Here is a 22,896-nt window from a genome sequence, read left to right on the forward strand (position 1 = left end):
TTATAAATCTAAATACCCCCATATTTAATCTAAACAATTAGAGGGATTTGAAATCATTTCAAATCCTTTGCCGAATCCCTTAATCCAAATGAAATCTGAATGAAGTTAGTTATCTTAAGAATTGTTTTTTTAGCTTTGGTTCAATTTAGATCAAATTTAGAATTAAAAGTGAAGTTATAGCTGGAAATGAGAATATGTATGAAAACATGGTGCACTTTGGATGTGTGAAGGATAAAAAAATACCATTATAAAAGTAAGGGACTAAACAAATATGAAGTTGTCTATATAAGGGATCAAAACGCATCATTTTAAAAGTGAATGACTAATTAATTACAAAGCTCAAATCTGAGGGAACATTTGTGCGGTTCTCCCAAGCTTTTATTAACATTTAACTAATTGTCAAGCATATTGTCACTCAAATTGAATCGGCAAACTTTAGGAGGCACACGAAACTTAAATAAAGTACTATAACTGCAACGCAGTTAATATAGTGTTGTTTTCTCTGTAAACAAGCATAACCATATGCTACTAGCCAATTTAATTCTCCAAAAGGTCCTGCACAAACCTATAAAAAATTGCAACTATACGTTCCCCAATAAGCCCATTATTATACATAAATGGTAACAAACATAATGGGAAAATGTATAAAAGCTGCATGGATTGTTCGAATCTTTCAGTTTATTTGGCGCCTTTTCCGGACAGAAACTTTGAAACTTTCCTGAATTCAATCACACGCATCATCAAGCAGACGTCAATCTCCAGCTCAATAGCTATATATACCTGTCCAGCCCTGAAAAATCAAGATTTATATCCATCCAAGCACACGCGGCATCACGCAGACATCAATCACCAGCTCAATCATTAGCTATATATGCCTGAAAAATCAAGATTTATATCCATCCAATTATCCCAGCCAAAAAACAAAAAAGAAGAAAAAAGAAAAACCCATCAGCTTTAAGCTAGCTGCCTTGCGCCTTTAACTGCATTTTTTTTTTTAAATGGAGAAGTATTTGAGAAAGAACTTTGATGTAGAGTCCAAGAGGCCATCTGAAGAAGCTTTAAGAAGATGGCGATCTGCTGTTTGGTTGGTGAAAAACCCTCGAAGGCGGTTTCGAATGGTTGCAGATCTTGCCAAACGTGCGGAAGACGCGCGAAAGCTTGAAAATTTTCAGGTTTCACTACTAACTTTTCTGGTTTTTTACCTCTTACCTTCTTGATTATATGACATCGTTTTCTTGTTTTTCATGATGTAATGTGTGTGATTTTTTTGGGCCACGTTTTAGAGTACTAATTGCTTATTATCTTGAATTCAAGTTGATTTAAAACATTTCTTGCTCTGCATTTGATCTTTTCTCAATTTTAATTACTTTCTACAATTATCTTTATTTTAATTTAATCCCTTTTCTTTCTTACTCAATATATAATTACAGAACCCTTTCCTTGTCTTTCTTCTTGCTCCACTTCTGAAATGCTTGTTTACGTGTTTTTTGTGGGTGTGAGTATGAGTGTTTTTTAGCTGCAACTACATAACGTATCAAATTGAGAACTATTCACTGTCTATCTTCTTCTGTGTCATGAATTTTTGGACTGACTTTTTCTTTGTTATGATTTTTATGCTTTTTTCTGTGTTTTTTGCCCTCTTCCTTTTGACCTTAGTTTGATTACTCTGATTTCACTTTGTTGTTGTTATGGAAATTGGAAAGTCCAAACAGTAAGCAACAAAATTTTAAGCCTTTGGTCCATTTGTAAATCTCCTTGCAATTTCCACTTCACAATTTCACATGAGAAGAAGAGAAGAGTAGAAACTTTTGGTAAATTTCTTGAACATTGAGAGCTAGGAAAGTCAATTGTTAATAACCAAAATCAAGAAAAGGAAACGAAAAAAAAAAGGTAGTGAAAATCTGGTTAATCTGAGCGTCAGACTTCAGCAGGTCTATAACAAATGTTAGAATACATAAACCTTCTAAAGCTAAAGGTTAAAACATGGAATTGTTTTTTTAGGCAAGGCCTACAATTTCAGAATTTGGACTGTTGTCCTTAATTAGCAAAATGCTTTCTGGGGGGGTCCTTAGTGAAGTATGCAAGCAGCCTTTTTGGACACGGCAAAAGCAGAATGACGAGGACAACAACAGATTTTTGGTTATCATACCAATAATTGTTTGTCCATGCAGTTTTGCCATGAGTCCTGCAAAACCCAAAGCTGATCTTTAGGATTCCACCTAATTAATACAAAATCCCAAAGCTTATTAAAGAGCCTTAGACTTCACTTTGGTATGGAAGAACTTTGCCTGTCATGCAGGGAACATCTTCAAAAACCCGAGTAAGTAGCCATTTTTTCAGTTTGTTGTGCTAAGAAATTTGAAGTTCTTTTCGAACACTCCTAAAAAACTACGTCTGCCGGATTATTTACTTTCTCTTATTAATCTCAAAGTATGTACTAGAGAGAATACATGTAGTCGATCTGATTTCTCTTTCTCTTGTTGGACAAAAGCAAACAAATGGAGCTTTGATTTTTTTGTGGATGTTTTCTGTTGTTTTGTTATTCTACAAGTGCTAATTTCTAAAACCTTGAATCTATTATCAATTGTCTTTCTAAAGTTTGAGAGCTAATTCCATTAGTATATGCATCTGCCTTTTAGTTGTACTCATCATGGTTTCACCTTTTGAAGTACTTTGCATATATATATATATATATAGTACTGGCTCCCACGGTATTGACGAATTGACAGGTATGAATTGGATAAATTTTGAGCCGCATATTTGAAATTGAAGTGCAATATCATACTCCATTCAAATTGTAGTTTGCAAGTAGCACTTTTCACATATTTGGTCCTTTGGAAACTCAATAACTTTGAATTCCTAGCAAGTGTACATCAATTCTGACAACTTATCCATGAATAAGATCCTTGCACTAGAAGTTTTGTACTGACATCCGGGTTTTGCATGAAAGGATACAAGATTGACACCGTAAAGGGTTGGAAAAGTCATACATTCTGTAATTCTAGTACCATATACCAAGTAATATTTGTTGAAAAAGACAGATGAGTTTGACACTTACTCCCTAGACCCCATTTAATTGGCTGGATTTGAAATGAGGGGGCCTAGTAAATTTTGACTTGAGAAATTAAGAGTCTATTTGGATTGCTATTTTCTGCAGTTTTTTTTTTAAAAAAAATGAACTATAGCGATTTAATGTATATAAGGTAAAATGGTGATTCAAAAATATATTTACGGAAAAGATACAAAATTTTTTTTGAAAAATTGCAATCCAAACAATTCATTGTAGCAAAAACGGAGTCCTATCTAAAGTTTTTTGAACACCATTTATGAATTATGTAATTAGGAGTAATTTACTAGAGTGCCTTAAGCTTCTTTGAATTTACACTTTTCTACTTGGGACCTTTTGATTTAGATGCATAGTATTTATTAACTGAAAATTCGTCGGTTTTTCTTTCCTCCTTTGATTGTGTTTTCCACTTATTTTCTGTCTTTCTGTCAATTTCTCTTAGTCGCTGTCTACTGATTTCACGAGGAATTTCCCTATATCAAACTGACAATAACTAGTGCTCATATCTAGGGGTGATTTACCCAGGAAATTTCATTCAATTTAATCTCTATGTCATCTAGATGGAATAAATTGTCAATTTTCTGAGCTCACTCCTTACGATATTTAACTTGAGTCAAATTCTAACCATTGATTATGGCTCCCATTTTCTTTCCTTCTTACTGTTTTCATTCAAGAAAATGAAGCAAAATCCGTCTGAGGTTTGAAGAGAAAATAGTTTTTCTCAAATTTTTTCTGCTGCTAAATTTTCGTCATTTTTAATCTATGCTGGCCTCAACTAGTCAGGAGGTAAGATGGTGTTGAGTTTCTGAAACATTTTACAGAGTGCCAGAAAGACCAAGTAGCACTGCTCTTGTTGTTCAAAAAACACACACTAAATCATCGTGATCAGTCCCTTTTGTCTGGGGAAATTATTCGTGTTGGAAACGCAATCCAAGTGTCTGAAAATTTAATAGTTAACCGACCTCCTTATGCCGCCATAAATGTCCCTCCAGCTCTGTTATTGTCAAGACTTGGGATGCATACGTAATTGCATGAAATTGTTCCCCTCGACCTTTTTGAGGTGTAAAGAGTCAAGAAATAAGTTGAAGGGTCAAAGTTGGAGGTGACCATAACTCCCCGTGAGTTGTTACCGTAAATTTGGTGGAGTTTCAGAAGTAAAGTGATCTAGTCCCCAACATCAAAAAGATTATACTTGGGTGCTTGTACTTCATGAGTTGGGCTTGATCTATCTCCCAAAATGTGGACCTTGACATATCATAAACAGAACTTGCAGGATGAATCAGCAACTGAGATATTTGGTTGAGTATCTTGCAACATTTGGAACAATATGGTTATTTTTGTCAAGATTGAAATATTTGTTTAATAAAATGTTTAATTTCTGACTTCCTAGCTTGAGTTTCCTTGGCTTTACTCTGATACGCTTTTTTTCTTCAGGAAAAGATACGGGTAGCTTTGTACGTTCAAAAAGCAGCATTCCATTTTATTAGTGGTATGGTCTTTACTAACTGCCCCTTGCATTGTTCTGTTTAATTCAGTTTTTCTGTTTCCATTTTGTTTCTTATTCTCATTTACGTTGGGCAGGGGTTAGTCGAGGCGAGCAATACAGGACATCTGAAGAGATTAAGCAAGCAGGTTATGGCATTGATCCGGAAGAACTCGCTACTATTGTGCGGAACCATGATTTCAAACGCTTGGAACAACATGGAGGAGTTGAAGGGTGTGCAAAAAAGTTATCTGTTTCCATCCAAAATGGGGTATCCTCCAACGAAATTCATCACAGACAGAAGATATTTGGAGTAAATCAATTTGTTGAGAAACCTGCAAGACCCTTTTGGATGTTTGTATGGGATGCCTTGCAAGATATGACTCTGATAATTCTCATGGTATGTGCTGTGATCTCTGTAGGAGTTGGACTTGCTACTGAAGGATGGCCAGGAGGTATGTATGATGGTTTAGGAATAATCTTGTGTATCTTCTTGGTAGTTTTAGTCACTGCAATCAGTGATTACAAGCAGTCGTTGCAATTCAAGGATCTGGATAGGGAAAAGAAAAATGTAATTGTTCAGGTTACCAGAAATGGAAGCAGACAGAAGGTATCTATACATGACTTGGTGGTGGGAGACATAGTTCACCTGTCCATTGGAGATCTAGTTCCTGCAGATGGGATGTTTTTATCAGGTTATAGCTTGTCAGTTGATGAATCAAGCCTTTCAGGTGAAAGTGAACCAGTTGATATAAGAAAAGAGAATCCTTTTCTTCTATCTGGTACTAAAGTGCAAGATGGATCTGGTAAAATGATTGTGACGTCAGTTGGGATGATGACTGAATGGGGAAGATTGATGGATACTTTAAATGAAGGGGGAGAAGATGAGACACCATTGCAGGTGAAGCTGAATGGGGTTGCAACTATTATAGGAAAGATTGGTCTGACTTTTGCTATTTTGACATTTTTGGTGCTCACATTTAGGCTTATAGCAAAAAAGGCAATACTTGGTCAAATCAGAAAATGGTCTACCAATGATGCACTGGATCTGCTTAACTTCTTTGCTATTGCAGTGACGATTCTTGTAGTTGCTGTACCTGAAGGGCTGCCTTTAGCTGTAACACTGAGTCTTGCTTTTGCAATGAAGAAGCTGATGAATGATAGGGCGCTAGTGAGACATCTCTCTGCATGTGAAACCATGGGTTCCGCAAATTGCATTTGCACTGATAAAACAGGAACATTAACAACCAATCATATGATAGTTACAAGACTATGGATATGTGGAGAATGTAAGATTATAGGAAGTAACAGCTCTCAAAATGCTTTGATGTCTACTGCATCAGAGGAAGTACTACACACGCTTTTGCAATCTATATTTCAGAACACCAGTGGTGAGGTTGTGAAAGGAAAAGATGGAAAACCAAGCGTTCTAGGTTCTCCAACAGAGACAGCCTTATTAGAGTTTGGCATGCTTTTTTATGGCAACAGGGCTCCAATATTTCGTGAGTCCAAAATACTAAAGGTTGAGCCTTTCAATTCAAACAAAAAGAAAATGTCTGTGACAGTGTCTCTTCCAGGTGGTGGGGTTCGAGCATTTTGTAAAGGTGCATCAGAAATTGTACTGGGTATGTGTGATAAATTAATTGACAAGGATGGCCAGTCTGTCCTTCTGACTGTAGATCAGAGAAAAAGCCTAACAGATGTCATAAATGGCTTTGCCTGTGAAGCTCTTAGAACCCTATGCTTCGCTTTCAAAGATATAGAAGGAAATTCTTCTACAGATGATATTCCTGAAAACTCTTACACACTCATAGCAATTGTTGGAATCAAGGATCCTGTCCGCCCAGGTGTAAGAGAAGCAGTTCAGACTTGTTTAGATGCTGGAATTATTGTCCGGATGGTAACCGGTGATAATATTCATACAGCAAAGGCCATAGCTAGAGAATGCGGAATACTGACTGATGACGGCATAGCCATAGAAGGCCCAGAGTTTCGCGAAAAGAATCTGCAGGAAATAAAAAAGATAGTACCAAAGCTGCAGGTTAGAAGGATCTCCAAGATTGCTTTGTCTTTGTATGAAAAGAAGCACTTCTCTAAATGCTATATGTTTTTTTTTCTTCTTTTGCAGGTGATGGCAAGATCTTTACCTCTGGACAAGCACAAATTGGTGACCTTCTTGAGGAAAGAATTGAGAGAAGTGGTGGCAGTGACTGGTGATGGAACTAACGATGCTCCAGCTTTGCATGAGGCAGATATTGGACTAGCCATGGGCATAGCAGGAACTGAGGTATGTTGATTATGCAGTCTTAGTCTTTTATTTTTTTTTTTTATTTTGAGGCTGCCATCTATTATGTTACGTTATTACAACTAAGCAGAAATGTTCCTGCAGCATGTTTCATCCCCTTGTTAACTCTTCTTAATGCAACTAATGTAGGAGTTCAATCTAATGAGACTACTATGACAAAAACTTAAAGACTCATTGGTCCATTAGAGAAGTATATATAGCTGATAAAGTTCTTTCAAGTTTTTGGTCTATAGTTTCTTTCTTCATACATGATAACCTTACAACTATTTGATGTTTACATTCCCTCAATTACTTTCTTGCTCTGTCAATGTCCAATGTAAAACCATTTCATTTCTGCATTATTTTTAGTTCTTTTGACCACATTTCTAACACAAACCCTTATGCTGATATCTTATAGTTAATGTGATGTCTATATAAGCTTCCTAAACTTTTGTTTTTCTTATAAATTTAAAAAAAGGTACCCAAGGTTATAGATTTTTGCTTACAGCAAGTAATAAATGTGTACCTGTGTGTTTGCATTTCTGCAAGATCCATAATGCTCCAATAACTAGCTAAAGAAAGAAAGAATTCACAAGGTCAAAAAAAAAATGAAAGCATGTTTACTTGCCTAAACTGCCAAAGGTGCCTAACCTTTGATTTTCATAGCATGAGCACTGTTTTGCAGTACCATTCATTGCTCGACCGAAGTAATGGAAAATGGAATATCTATTAACCTGTTAAAGATGCATTCAGTCTAGATTCTATGGTGCCTCTTCATGCTTTCCCTTAATGACTTGGCACCTCCTTTCTAATTGCAGGTTGCTAAAGAAAATGCTGATGTAGTCATAATGGATGACAATTTCGCAACCATAGTGAATGTTGCCAAATGGGGTCGTTCTGTTTACTTCAACATTCAAAAGTTTGTACAATTCCAGTTGACAGTAAACGTGGTTGCTCTGATAACAAATTTCGTTTCTGCTTGCATCACAGGTTGCATTCAATTTTAGGCTTTAATCTCATAAAATATTCATATATTCACAGATTTTCCATCTACCAAACTATATAACATAGTAAATTCAATTTTTTAATGCAGGTTCTGCTCCTCTCACTGCTGTTCAATTGCTTTGGGTGAACATGATCATGGATACTCTTGGAGCCCTAGCACTTGCAACAGAGCCTCCACATGACGGGCTAATGAGAAAACACCAATTGGCCGGAATGTTAACTTCATTACAAAGATTATGTGGAGGAACATAATTGGTCAGAGTGTCTACCAATTGGCTGTCCTTGGAGTATTACAGTTTCAGGGAAAGAAGCTTTTCAATCTTAGTGGTCCAGATTCCACCTCTACTCTCAATACCTTAATCTTTAACACTTTTGTGTTCTGCCAGGTACTTCCTAAAACCTTTTTACGTATTTGTTTCTTCAACCCGTAGAGGATAGTCTTCTGCATTCTACAGAAGCTGTTGATCTTGAATTTAATTTCTGCAGAAAACATGGTTCAGGCCAGTTGCCATCTAAAAAATTTGTCCATCTTTAGAGAGAGTACATATTTGTTAATCTCCATTAGAACATGAATCCATTGGGTTACTTTCAAGTGTTTTGGTTTACAAGCTCTTCAAATTGTCAAGATTTGAGCCACAAACTTCACAGAAGAGTCAGTCAGGACCAATCAGTTGAGGCCTCAAATCCTCAAATTTTTGCTACTTGTTAGCTTCCATGTCTCACTGCAGATTCAACCGATTGTAATCTCTTCTTGCATCTAGAATCATATTTCTCCACTGATTAACGAAGGCAATGAACATGGAAGCTTATCCTATTTGTAAAGCCATTTATGAGCTTCCATTTTGATGTAGTACTCGCCTGAAAGCTATTCTCGCACTTCTTGTACATATGCGTTTGCATTCATTGTCATGCTTCCCAATTGCTAATGTTGTTTTGAATATCCATGCATTCACCACCAGATATTCAACGAAATAAACAGCCGCGACATGGAAAAACTAAATGTGCTGCGTGGCATTTTTGGGTGCTGGATTTTCATGTGGATAATTGTCTCTACAGTGGCTTTCCAAGTTGTCATAGTAGAATTCTTGGGAACATTTGCAGATACGGTACCTTTAAGCTGGAATTTGTGGTTGGCCAGCATCTTTTTTGGAGCTGCTGGTTTGTTCGTTGGAGTTGTACTCAAGTGCATCCCTGTTTCGTTGGAGAAGAAGACTACGGCCACTGCTAGCAGCCATCATGATGGCTATGAAGCACTACCCACAGGACCAGAACTGGCATGAAAAAGACATAATCCAAATGCAAAGTTTGAGTGGCAGCCTGAGCCAGATATTCTCAATTACAAGGAGATTAGAGCTCCAATTTTAAACTAGGAGCTACATTTTCATTGTTCAAAAGTATTCTTTATTTTTTGAATTTGAGGGAAAATGTAAGTAAGAAGATCAATTTGGGACAGAGCATACAGATGCAGTGGTTGGGACCTGGATGTACACTCAATGTAATTCCATTTCTTGCTGATTCATTTCATGTCAGAATGCGAGCAACTAGTTTTTTAAGATTGAAGAACTAATGCTGTTTAGATCATTTTTAAGACCTCAGGCTGAAATTTGACATATGTTTCTGTTGCAGATATTTCATGCACTATTTTCTTACTTTTCAATGTTTATGTAACCAAATGAACCATCCAGCCTGCAGTTTAAATGCATTCTTGTTTGGCTGAAGTTTAAGGTTCACTTTTTCCAGTGAATCAAATGGTTGCAAAAAAATTTAAGTCTAGTATAAGAAAGATTCAGTTTGGGTAGAAGTAACAATATCATTCTCATTCATCTTAAAGCATCGATAAATAGAATGAAGGTCGTACAAGAAAAGAGTTATGTTGGGAAGGGAATGCTTGACAGAAATTTTGTTGGAACAACCAAGTAGCTAACTATAATAAAGGGTGGTGAAAGATTGTCGTATTTACCTAGCTGTAAAATCTAGCAGACTTAATAAGACACAAAATGCAAGAAAAGATCTCAATAAAAACTTCAACTCCACAACCACCTATAAGCCGAAGAAGAGATAAAGCTGCCTATAAAGCTCATTTGTTTGCAAAAACTTCAGATCTTGTTGCTCATTCATTACATTTATTATTCACTGTATAATCAAATTTTCTTGTTCTTCATACCATAAGGTAATAAATTTTGAGCCTTGTTAATCGAACAGTACAATAAAAGCTGCAGAGAAACTTCTCTATTTCTGTCTGGCCACGAACTCGGACATCTTTAAATAAGTGTCGTCCAGTTTGGACTGGAGAGGAGTGTAGATTCTAAAGCCAAATGCTTTCCCTCCAAAATTTGAGTGATTCGAGGGGGTACAAATTCCTCCTGGTAAATAAAATTCCGGAACTGGTAGGCTAGTTCACCTGTAGCCGGTAGTGTGCAACAGATATTAGCATGAAAATATGCAACAAATGCGCCAGAAGACGATAGCCAGTAGGCATACATAGACTTTCCCCAGAGAATTTATCAACTCTTGCAAAGCAAACACTTGATTCTTATTTCTTATCCATTAAAGTCAAAACAGTTAAGTGAGCTTATGTCACCCAAATATGGCAAGTGAAACAACACATTCATCAATTCTATCAAGGTCTCCAAATATGCAATCTTACATCTCTTGAAGGTTAATGTGACATGCACTGAAGTGTAATAACTATTCTCTAACATGCTACAAATTTTACATCCTGAATCAAAATTAAAATTGGCAAAATTCTATTCAGATGAGGAGTTGACATGCTTTTTGACGAAAAGCTTGGTCATGTCTTCAGTTACAATGTTGCTCCTGTAAAATATAAATTAGAAGATGATTAGAAGTCTTCACCAAAAGGAATAAAAAATAGATAGTACGTCTAGGCCCAGAGCAGCAAAAGAACATAAATTTGGTATCAGCAGAAAATAACGGTTTCAATAAGTCAACAGTTCTGTTCTTCTTAGTCTTGTATCTCCTGCCATACACACGCTTCGATCGTCCACCGAAGGAAAAGATAATTTCAGATTCATACAAAAAGGTGAATTTAATGTCAATGCAATATCAGTGCCTATCATTCATTGGTTCTTCAGCGAAAACTAGTTCATGTTCCACAGTAACATAGTTTTTCACAGAATTATCACTAATGAACCGAACCAAACATCCTATGACATTTCTTGAATTAACTAACTATTTATAAACATGCAAGAATACACAAATATTGCAGCAAAAATTGTCTCTAAAAGAAAAAGAGAGTTAATAGCATCTAAACATTTTCAAAAAATGAAAAGCTTGTACAATTCAGAGCACTTAGGAAGCTTTCTTCTTGGGAGTCCAGATGGCAAGTGTAGCTTTTGGAGATGACGGAATGTACTAATGTCACACATTCACAAAGTTCCACGAATGAAGTTACATCAGCCTTAGCGACTTGCTATTCCAAAATGCTAAATAAAGGCCAAATTTGGAACATTCTGACAAAAGGCACAGCATTGGTCGGAGAAAAAGAAGTAAACTTCCAAAGCAAGAAAAATTCACCTTCCGGCAAGTTGAGGTGGCAGCAAATGACCACCTACTGTATCTGGAACTCTTCTCGAACTGGGCAGGTTCCCTCTTGGTACTTTATTTCGAGTATGATTAGATGACGATGAACCATTTAAGTCTCTCTTTCTAGACTCACTTTCCGCCATTGCAGCTGCAACTCTGGAAGAATGATCGCTATGATTGCCCATGTGAGATGGCAAAGCAGGTGAATTTAAGAGAAGAGAAGCATCAGGGAGTACAAGCAGCGGAGTCTCCAACCGTTCTGGAACTTCTTCCCCTCTCTGATTTACACTTGACCCTGATCTCCTACACATCGAAAACAAAACTTTCATTCAAAAACAGCCACTACACAAGTTGGAGTCTGATCTTTTTAACATCATTATAACATGTCAAACACCATATTCTAAGTTTCCCCAAAAGAAAAGTACAAGTTTCAGCCTAAATGACAGAGGAAGGGTTATTGCACATTCCCTAATACGTCTTTAAAGTTTTCTAACAATTGCCCAACAGGCACCAGTTAATACACCTCATCTACACCTAATTTACCATTTAAATTCACACACTCCCATTCATTGCCGTCTTGCATTGTGATCCATTCCCAAATTAACTTCACTTTTCCAAAAACTAACACCTGAACCCCTCTTCACCAGTGCCTATTTGGCACCCATCAAACAACCCCTAATTTCCTTCCCTGTCAATAATCTCTCCGCTAAAACCAGAAGCTGGGAGTATCGTAGTTTCTAATACAATGTGAAACTCAGCATTTCATCCCAACTGTTATTCTCGGCCAGATCTTGCCAAACAGGCCCTAAAAAACTAGCAGCTAATTTTAAAGTTAAAAAAACCCTAGACCTAAAAATCAAATGAATTAATTATCAAGAAAGAAACTTTCGGGATTGAAAATTGAAACATATTCAAAAATAAATCACTGGAAAAAGGCCCATTAAGAAAAAGAAGGAAATAGAAACCCTAAGCTGAGGAAAAAAGGAAATTGAGAACAAGAAAAAAAAACTTACCTGTTGTTGTGATCTTCAGTAGAACTTGGAGCTGGAATTTGACTAACTGTAGCCTCAGGACGGCGTCGTTTTACATCGTCTGCAACAACTGTATCTGTTTCTGGAGGTTGTTCAGAAGCAGAAACTTTGGGTTCTTGTTCTTCTGCTTCAGCTTCTTCTTCTTCATCTGATGAGGATGCGTAGTCCACCAGCGACATGGCTGATAATCCCTCACTCTCCCTGTCTCCTTCGTCTCTGTTCCTCTGTCTCTTCTTTTACGGTGTGCCTTCAGAGCATCCTTCCTTTCCTGCGACCCGTTTGGCATAACAGCGAATTTTTCATTTCTTTTTGGGATAATATCAGAAACTTCCCCTGAGGTTTCTTTTAATAGCACTTAGCATCTCTAAGGTTTACAAAATATCACTTACCTCTCTTGATAATTGCAAGATAACTTGGATAATAAATTATTTGAGATAATTTTATGAAAAAATACTGTAGCAATTTTTTGATGTGATATATATGAAATAAAAAGATGATTAAAAAATATATTAATAATGCAAACAAGTCAATATGTATAAATAAAATGTGAATAATGTGCATTCCAAACACACTTTATATTAATCCTCACTTCATACATAACACACATATCAAATAAATGGAATTCAAAAAATTAAAGAAAAAAAGTCACTTTCTTCTCTTCCCCTTTCTCCGACTTTCTATCTTTTCTATTTTTTGGATGATTATGTGATTTTTTTTTTGTAAATTATCATATAGTGAATTTTGTTTATCTTTTTCTAAGATTATATTAGAGTACGGTACAGTTTCTTTGGTTATTTTAATTTGATTTTTATAACGATTTAGTACAACTTAAACGTTTTGGTCATGGGTTGAGAAGAGATTGGAAAAAAAACAGAGTTCATAAAAAAATTATTTTTGAGCATATAAATTTGAATTGCTGCTAATATATTTCTTTACAAGTATCTTTTTTGTTTTTCAAATTTATATTTTTAAGAGTCATAGCTTTGTGATACGGTGATAGTATTTAAGATCGTTTTTTAGGCGGTAATTTTTTAATAGAGTAAACAAAGTGGCTTAAAAGTATTTTTGTTTAACAAAAGAAGCAAAAGGGTAGTTTAGGGTTTTTAAAGATTAAAAATACAAACAACAAAAATAAGAGAGGTAAGTAATATTTTTAAAATCTCGGGTGTATGAAGTGATATTAAGAGAAAGTTCAGGGGAAGTTTATGATATTATCCCTTTCTTTTTTGCACTGCTTTTTTTTTTTGTTTTTATTCTTTTTTTAATTAATTAGGAAAGAAAGCTATTCATTTACCTTGGAAAATTTTCATTTCTTTAATTATTTATTTTTTTATTTTATTTAAAGATATAGCACATCTTCGAATTTTGAAATTGTTTTTTTTTCTTTTTTTAGGTTATATTTTCAAAATGCAGTCTCAATCTAACAAGCATCTGGTTGCAAAATCCAAACAATAATTTTTTTTTTTGTGCAATTCTCTGTAGCGAGTTTGGGGGCACTCAATTCATAGACCATGACTAATTTTTATTTTTCGTGATAGAGTAAAACATTCACTATTATAATCATCTACCTTTTGAATATAAGAGAAAGAGAATTTATTTAATTAATAATTGGCAGTACTAGAATCCTCCACTAAGTTGAATCACCGAAAAAAATGAAAAAAGAAAAAAGAAAGAAAAAGATGGCTAGCATATTCATGAAAGGTCTTGTTCTCGATGAGCACTCGACAACAAATTCAAATCAAGCCTGTCTTATACCATATTAACAAGCACAATCACAGTTGTTGCACTTTTTACATTTAGACTTTTTTCAAATTAACTACATTTTTCTAAATAATTAACTACGTTTAGTCAAACCGTTTTATTAATCATAATTTTTTTTGAGATCTCTTACTTGTAATTTGTCATTGTTTATCTAAGGTTAACTCAAGTCTATGAATCAATTGCAATTGGTCCAACAACCTTGGAATGGTTATGCAAATTTTCATATATCGCTTTTAATGTTTCACACATAATTTTGAATTCCGCTCATTGAGATATAAGCATGAATGAATACTAAAAACACACACTGAGGAGCAGCAGAAGGCAGGAATTTTAGGTATGCTGGGTATCAATGGTATCAATGGCAGAGATTGTGGCAGAGGTTATGGGAAAGATTGTGGCAGATATTATGGGAAAGATTATGGCAGATTATATGGCAGAGGATATGGGAAAGATTGTGGCAGATATTATGGGAAAGATTATGGTAGATTATGACAGACATTATGGCTAAAATCTGTATATATTTCTTACCTAGAATAGAAAATCAGTTACAATAGTTGTATATTAGGTCAATCAATCAAGTGTATATAGGGGTTTACCAAAAATAGATTGTACATGAATTCTTATTTAATAGAAAGGACCAGGAAGAGGAAAGGGGCGGATTGCCAGTCAATTTACTCAAATTTTGACATGGTATCAGAGCCTACATTTTGAATCTATAAGATATTTTGAGTGTTTTTTTTTTCTATAGCTTTTTGGGTTGATTTCTTTTCAACATTCTGATTTTGATATTTCTTAGTTTATCAATCTGTGATTTCGGATTTGCATTTGAGTTTTGTTAAGAATGGCTGCTGAGAATTCTTTTGGAAGACAATCTGCAGAGACTTTGGGTATCAGACTTACACGGAAGAATTATGCAACATGGGAATTTCAGTTCAGAATGTTTCTGAAAGGGAAGGAGCTTTGGGGTCACATTGATGGGTCTTCTACTGCTTCTGGAACTGAGAAAGAAATAAGTCAATGGGAGACAAATGATTCACGAATTATTTCATGGATTTTAGCATCCATTGAACCTCATATGGTGAACAGCTTACGTTCATTTAATACTGCAAAGGAGATATGGAATTTTCTGAAATGCATATATCATCAACACAACACTGCAAGACGATTTCAGCTTGAACTTGATATCAGTAAGTTCAGTCAAGGTAATCTCTCTATTGAGCAATATTATTCTGAATTTCTAAATCTGTGGGGTGAATATTCTGATATCATCTACTCTGAGATACCTAAGGAGGCCTTAGCAAGCTTTCAAAAAGTTCATCAAGTTAGCATGCGTGATCAGTTTTTGATGAAACTGAGGCCAGAATTTGAGACTGCTCGGGGTGGATTGCTGAATCGAAATCCAGTTCCTTCTTTGGATGTGTGTGTTGGTGAATTGTTACGGGAAGAACAAAGATTGACTACACAGTCAATTCTAAGTGCAGCTGGTGGGACATCAGAGGTTGTCAATGTTGCTTATACTGCACAAGGAAGGAATAGAGGAAAGGGACAAATGCAGTGCTACAGCTGCAAGGAGTTTGGCCATATTGCTCGCAATTGTGGTAAGAAATTCTGCAATTACTGTAAGCAAAGTGGACATATTCTCAAGGAATGTCCTACACGTCCGGAAAACAGGCGAGCCCAAGCTTTTCAAGCTACTGTTCCAGATGCTCCTGTTATTGGTCCTACATCTACAACCAGCCAGACTGTTATGACCCCAGAAATGGTCCAGCAGATGATTCTTACTGCATTTTCTGCCCTTGGTCTTCAAGGTCAAGGTAAGCCAGCTTCATCTATTTGGTTTATCGACTCAGGAGAGACCAATCATATGACTGGTTCATCTGATTTTTTACAAAATTTGCGGCCATATACTGGTCGCCAAAATATTCAGATTGCTAATGGTAGTAATCTTCCAATTACAGCTATTGGTGATATTGGACATTTTTTTCGCCATGTATTTGTTGCTCCTAAGTTGTCTACTAATTTGATCTCTGTTGGACAGCTAGTGGAGAATCATTGTGATGTACATTTCTCTCGTGGTGGTTGTCTTGTGCAGGACCAGATGTCGGGGAAGGTAATCGCGAAGGGGCCTGGAGTGGGAAGATTATTTCCATTGCAATTTACTGTTCCTAGAACTTTATCTTTAGCCTCTATGATTGTTGAAAATAAGGCTGAAATTCGGCATAGACGATTGGGCCATCCAAATAATGTCATTTTATCTGATTTAATAAAGCGTGGTTTTCTTGGTGCTAAAGATCAAGGTTTTACTCATGCATCATCTCTTGATTGTTCTGTGTGTAAATTGGGAAAGAGTAAGATGTTACCTTTTCCTACTTCTGTTGGTTGTGCTAGTGCATGCTTTAAGATAATACATAGTGATGTTTGGGGTATTACTCCTGTCATTTCACATGCGCAGTATAAATACTTGACATTCATTGATGACTATAGTCGGTTCACATGGATATATTTCCTGCGCACTAAAGCTGAGGTGTTTACTGTTTTTCAAACCTTTGTGGCTTACATTGAGACACAATTTTCCACTTGTATTAAGATCTTACGATCTGATAATGGTGGGGAATATGTGTCACATGACTTCCAAGCCTACTTGCAACACAAAGGGATCGTATCTCAGAGATCATGTCCTTATACCCCTCAACAAAATGGGGTGGCTGAACGCAAAAACCGCCATTTGTTGGATATGGTTCGAACATTACTCTTGCAATCTTCTGTACCCCCTAGATTTTGGGTTGAAGCTTTGTCAACTGCTGTGTATTTGATTAATCGATTGCCTTCTCAACAATTGGGTTTTGATTCTCCTTATTATCATCTTTTTGGTGTACATCCTAATTATCACATGCTACACACATTTGGTTGTGTTTGTTTTGTTCACCTACCAACTCATGAGCGCCACAAGCTTGCAGCTCAGTCAGTTCGGTGTGCCTTTATAGGCTATAGCACCACTCAAAAAGGATTCTTATGTTATGATGCTGTTTACTAATCGTTATTGCGTGTCTCTCGGGAACATGTCATTTTCTTTGAGCATGAGTACTATTTTCAGCAGCACACTTTTGTCTTCCAAAACAATGTTGTTCTTCCTTAGCTTTGATGATATATCTCTCACCAATTCAACGATTTAGAACCTGGGCATTGTTCTATCAAACTTCGACACTTCCATTCATTAGCAAATCCTTCCCGATCCTGCTCCACTTGCCTACCACTTCTTAGGGGAATTCTGTGACTCTGCGACGATCTTCCCGCTATCAGCAAAAACCTTCCTGATAGGATATTTTCTCGCCGCTTTAGTTGACACTGCCTTTACCTTCCTCTTATCTCAAGCCAACTAAACATGCATGTGGGTAAATAAAGCTCATGAACGAAGCAGAAACTCAAGCTCTTTGGAGAATTCTACTGGACATCTACCTTTCCTTACTGGTGTAAAAAAACCCATTGGCTGTAAATGGGTCTTATTCCATTAAATTACCGGTCCGATGGAACGCTGATAGACATAAGCGATGATTGTGCGCCCTTGATAATCGACAGGGATATGGAATCAATTATGAGGAGACTTTGGCTCCTGTACAAAGAAGACTACGGTACGACTTGTTCTTGCCATTGCTGCTTTCTAAGGATGTGTCCATTGTGACAGACATGGACGTTAAGAATTGCCTTTTTACAGTTAAGATCTGGAAAGAAGACATTTATATGACTCCACCACCAGGTAATTCTCCACACCATCAGGTGAATTTTGTAAAAAATCAGATGAACCAGTCATATGATTGGTCTCTCCTGAGTCGATAAACCAAATAGATGAAGCTGGCTTACCTTGACCTTGAAGACCAAGGGCAGAAAATGCAGTAAGAATCATCTGCTGGACCATTTCTGGGGTCATAACAGTCTGGCTGGTTGTAGATGTAGGACCAATAACAGGAGCATCTGGAACAGTAGCTTGAAAAGCTTGGGCTCGCCTGTTTTCCGGACGTGTAGGACATTCCTTGAGAATATGTCCACTTTGCTTACAGTAATTGCAGAATTTCTTACCACAATTGCGAGCAATATGGCCAAACTCCTTGCAGCTGTAGCACTGCATTTGTCCCTTTCCTCTATTCCTTCCTTGTGCAGTATAAGCAACATTGACAACCTCTGATGTCCCACCAGCTGCACTTAGAATTGACTGTGTAGTCAATCTTTGTTCTTCCCGTAACAATTCACCAACACACACATCCAAAGAAGGAACTGGATTTCGATTCAGCAATCCACCCCGAGCAGTCTCAAATTCTGGCCTCAGTTTCATCAAAAACTGATCACGCATGCTAACTTGATGAACTTTTTGAAAGCTTGCTAAGGCCTCCTTAGGTATCTCAGAGTAGATGATATCAGAATATTCACCCCACAGATTTAGAAATTCAGAATAATATTGCTCAATAGAGAGATTACCTTGACTGAACTTACTGATATCAAGTTCAAGCTGAAATCGTCTTGCAGTGTTGTGTTGATGATATATGCGTTTCAGAAAATTCCATATCTCCTTTGCAGTATTAAATGAACGTAAGCTGTTCACCATATGAGGTTCAATGGATGCTAAAATCCATGAAATAATTCGTGAATCATTTGTCTCCCATTGACTTATTTCTTTCTCAGTTCCAGAAGCAGTAGAAGACCCATCAATGTGACCCCAAAGCTCCTTCCCTTTCAGAAACATTTTGAACTGAAATTCCCATGCTGCATAATTCTTCCCTGTAAGTCTGATACCCAAAGTCTCTGCAGATTGTCTTCTAAAAGAATTCTCAGCAGCCATTCTTAACAAAACTCAAATGCAAATCCGAAATCACAGATTGATAAACTAAGAAATATCAAAATCAGAATGTTGAATAGAAATCAACCCAAAAAACTATAGAAAAAAAAACACTCAAAATATCTTATAGATTCAAAAGGTAGGCTCTGATATAGGCCTGTCAACGGGTCGGGTCTAGACCCGGATCCGGACCGGATCCGTGAAATTATTGCGGGTATGGGTAGGGATTTAATTCCGTTTCCCGGATCCGGATCCGGATCCGTTTTGTCAAACAAAAAAACGGGTCGAATACGGAATATAGTATTCCGACCCGTATTAGACCCGGATCCGGATATAAATGAATTAATAATTTAAAAAATATATATTTATCAATATAATTTGATTAGGGTGATGTATTTTAATAAAGTTAATTTTGATTTCTTTTCTTATTTGATTTTTTCTTTGCATTAGTTAGAAATTAGTTTACAAATATATTTTTTTCTCATTTTTATTAGAAATTATAAAATTTGGTAAATTTGTTCGGGTAGACCCGGATCCGGATCCGGGACCCGTCGGATCCGGATCCGGAACATAGAATAAAAGACCCGTCGGGTAAACGGGTCGGATCCGGATCCGGCATAGTAATTCGGGTCCGGGTCCGAAATAATGAATTCCGACCCGGACCCGGCCCGTTGACAGCCCTACTCTGATACCATGTCAAAATTTGAGTAAATTGACTGGCAAGCACCTCGGCACCTTCATTTGGCAGCTGTTCGCCGCATTGTTCGCCATTTGAAAGGCACTTCTTCTCGTGGTCTTTTCTTTCCAACAAACTCTCCTATTCGCCTGATTGCATATAGTGATGCTGATTGGGCTGGTTGTTCTGATACTAGACGTTCAGTTACTGGTTGGTGCATGTTCCTTGGTACTTCTCTCGTTTCCTGGAAAAGCAAGAAGCAAGACACGGTGTCTAAGTCTTCTACGGAGTCTGAGTATCGTGCTATGTCTTCTGCGTGCTCTGAAATTGTTTGGCTCCGTGGATTGTTAGGTGAGCTCGGGTTTCCTCAAAAAGGGTCTACACCGCTCCATGCCGACAACACTAGTGCAATTCAAATTGCTGCTAATCCAGTATTTCACGAGCGTACCAAACACATTGAAGTGGATTGTCACTCTATTCGTGAATCATATGATGCTCAGGTCATCTCTCTTCCGCATATCCCCACTGATCTCCAGATTGCGGATGTGTTTACTAAAGCTCTCTCCAAAAATCATCATCACTTTCTTGTTGACAAATTGATGCTTGTTGATCAGCCAGCATCAATTTGAGGGGGGATATCAATGGTATCAATGGCAGAGATTGTGGCAGAGGTTATGAGAAAGATTGTGGCAGATATTATGGGAAAGATTATGGCAGATTATATGGCAGAGGTTATGGGAAAGATTGTGGCAGATATTATGGGAAAGATTATGGCAGATTATGACAGACATTATGGCTAAAATCTGTATATATTTCTTACCTAGAATAGAAAATCAGTTACAATAGCTGTATATTAGGTCAATCAATCAAGTGTATATAGGGGTTTACCAAAAATAGATTGTACAGGAATTCTTATTTAATAGAAAGGACCAGGAAGAGGAAAGGGGCGGATTGCCAGTCAATTTACTCAAATTTTGACACTGGGTGGAATGAAAGAGGTCAAGCAGAGTAAGTATCTTGGGCTACCAATGGTGATTGGTAGGACAAAAAAACAGGTTTTTAGCTACATCAAAGAGAGAGTTATCAAAAGGTTAAGTAACTGGAAGGAGAAGTTATTGAGTAATGCAAGTAAGGAGGTACTGTTAAAATCAGTGGTGCTAGCTTTACCTACTTATGCTATGAGCTGTTGCAGGTTGCCAAAAGGCTTGTGTGTGGACTTATGCAGAGAAATGGCTAAATTCTGGTGGGGGGATAGTGAGGGTAATAAAAAAATTCATTGGATTGGTTGGAAGGAACTCTCAGAGGTTAAAGGCAGAGGGGGGTTTGGGATTTAGAGATCTACAGGAATTTAATGATGCTATGCTAGCTAAGCAGCTCTGGAGGATTTTAACCAATCCAAACCTGTTAGTTAGTAAAATTCTGAGAGGGAGGTACTTTAGGGGAGTTTCAATTTGGAGGATGGAGGCTAAGGCTGGGGATTCAGGGGTATGGAGGAGCCTATTAAGTTCTAAGGAGCTGTTACAGAGAGGGATTAGGAAGACTGTTGGTGATGGACGAAATATAATTATTTGGGAGGATAACTGGATTCCTGGATATGGAGAATGGAAGAATTAGGACCAGGAAACCTCAACACTGCCAACTAAAATCTGTCCATGAGCTGATGAAGGATGGTAGATGGAATGAGGACCTGATGAGCACCTACTTTGAGGAGGAGGACTGCAGCAAGATTAAGAAAATTCCTATTAGTGAACGAGGAGCCAAGGATAGACTAGTGTGGGTGTTTTCAAGTGCTGGCCAATATACTGTCAAGAGTGGCTATGCGGTGGCAAAAGACGTGCAGAAGAGGAAAGAGAGGCCTGATCATCAAAGGGGCAGCAGCAGTAGAAATATGGAGGAATCTGGTGCTTGGAAATTTTTGTGGAGTTTAAAGGTAAAACATAAATTGAAGCACTTTATTTGGAAGTGTCTACATAGAGTTTTACCAGTGAATGAGGCAGTGAAGTGTAGAATGAGGAGGGGAAATGACACGTCTATGTTGTGGTGACATGACAGAGGCGTTGGAACACATGTTGTTTTTTTGCCAGCATGCAGAGCTAAATATGGAAGGCGGCTCCCATCTGTTGGGATGGTCTCAATGTTTATAGGAATAATTTTTGGCATTGGTGGAATAGTTTGGTGGAAGCTAAGGTAAGAAAGGAGGGCAGGAACCATATTGAACTGACGATTAATACACTGTGGCAAATTTGGAAATCAAGAAATCTAATTCAGTTCAGCAATGACAGAAAATGTCCTGGCTTTGTTGTTGGTAAAGCTGTGCAGGAATGGCAAGAGTATGCTGAGGTAGTTAATGAAGGGGATGGGCCGAAAAAGGATGGTAAGGGAGAAGCTTATGGAGAAGGAAAGTGGTCACCTCCACCACAGCATTTTATTTGTCTAAACACTGATGCAGCATTGAGACAGAAGGATGGAAAGATAGGTCGGGGAGTGGTAGTCAGATGTAGCAGTGGTAAGATGATAGGAGCTTGGGCAGGGAGTGAACAGAGATTTGGGGATCCTGCTGTGGAGGAAGCTAGAGCTATCAGGAAGGCTATGACCATAGCCATGAAGAATGGTTGGAAGGACATAGTTATACAATCAGATTGTAAGTTTGTGATTGAGAAGATCAAGTTGGGAAGGTTGGAGGATCCTCGGACCAGTGCTGTGTTATTTGACATACTACAACTGAGAAAAGAGTTTCAGAACTGCTCGTTCCTTTATCAGAAGGGAAGGCAATGTAGTGTCCCATTCTTTGGCAAGATTTGCCTTAAACTTAGTTGCTGATATAGCCTGGAGAAATTCCTTTCCTAGCTGGCTGCTTCAATTAGCCAACAATGATATAGGAGCAGTTGCTCCAAGTGATGTAAACACTTTATAGAGTTTTATTGGAAATCTGTTATTGTTTGGGAAAAAAAAAAAGAATAGTAAAAACACGCTTTAGAATGTAAAATGCGCCTGAATTACTTTTGTTTATATGTTTTCGAAAAAACTTTGGATTATGCCTTATCCTTAATTGCCCCTAATATTTTTAGGGTTTTTCTAAATAAGCACTTGTTAACAGATCTAAAATTCATCTAACCTACTATATATATATATATATACATACTAACAATTATTACCATCTCTTACATTTATATACTTTTCCTATTTAACCTTACCTACCCTCTCATGTATTTATT

The 22,896-nt window shown here is 37.1% G+C and overlaps 1 protein-coding gene and 1 pseudogene across 1 annotated transcript; one reads left to right on the forward strand and one right to left on the reverse strand.

Annotated features, from left to right (window-relative positions):
• The first annotated feature begins 4,341 nt into the window (after nt 1-4,341).
• LOC113763057 lies at nt 4,342-9,250 on the forward strand (annotated as a pseudogene).
• Nucleotides 9,251-10,446: 1,196 nt separating this feature from the next.
• Nucleotides 10,447-12,705, reverse strand: LOC113762072. The gene is made up of 3 exons (XM_027305324.1): nt 12,399-12,705; nt 11,377-11,688; nt 10,447-10,656 (listed from the first exon to the last, which is right to left on the reverse strand). Exons 1-3 carry the CDS (start codon nt 12,593-12,595, stop codon nt 10,587-10,589), a joined length of 579 nt encoding a protein of 192 aa, XP_027161125.1. The 5' UTR covers nt 12,596-12,705; the 3' UTR covers nt 10,447-10,586.
• Between the last annotated feature and the right edge of the window lie 10,191 nt (nt 12,706-22,896).

Source organism: Coffea eugenioides, chromosome 2 (genome assembly GCF_003713205.1).
Source record: "Coffea eugenioides isolate CCC68of chromosome 2, Ceug_1.0, whole genome shotgun sequence".
Taxonomy (NCBI): domain Eukaryota; kingdom Viridiplantae; phylum Streptophyta; class Magnoliopsida; order Gentianales; family Rubiaceae; genus Coffea; species Coffea eugenioides.

What these genes read in the sequence shown, in the direction of transcription:
- LOC113762072 (XM_027305324.1), bottom strand. Translation starts at nt 12,595, where the DNA reads ATGTCGCTGGTGGACTACGCATCCTCATCAGATGAAGAAGAAGAAGCT. An exon ending in ACTGAAGATCACAACAACAG is followed by an intron (nt 11,689 to 12,398) that starts GTAAGTTTTTTT and finishes TTCGATGTGTAG; the next exon opens with GAGATCAGGGTCAAGTGTAA. An exon ending in CCACCTCAACTTGCCGGAAG is followed by an intron (nt 10,657 to 11,376) that starts GTGAATTTTTCT and finishes TATATTTTACAG; the next exon opens with GAGCAACATTGTAACTGAAG.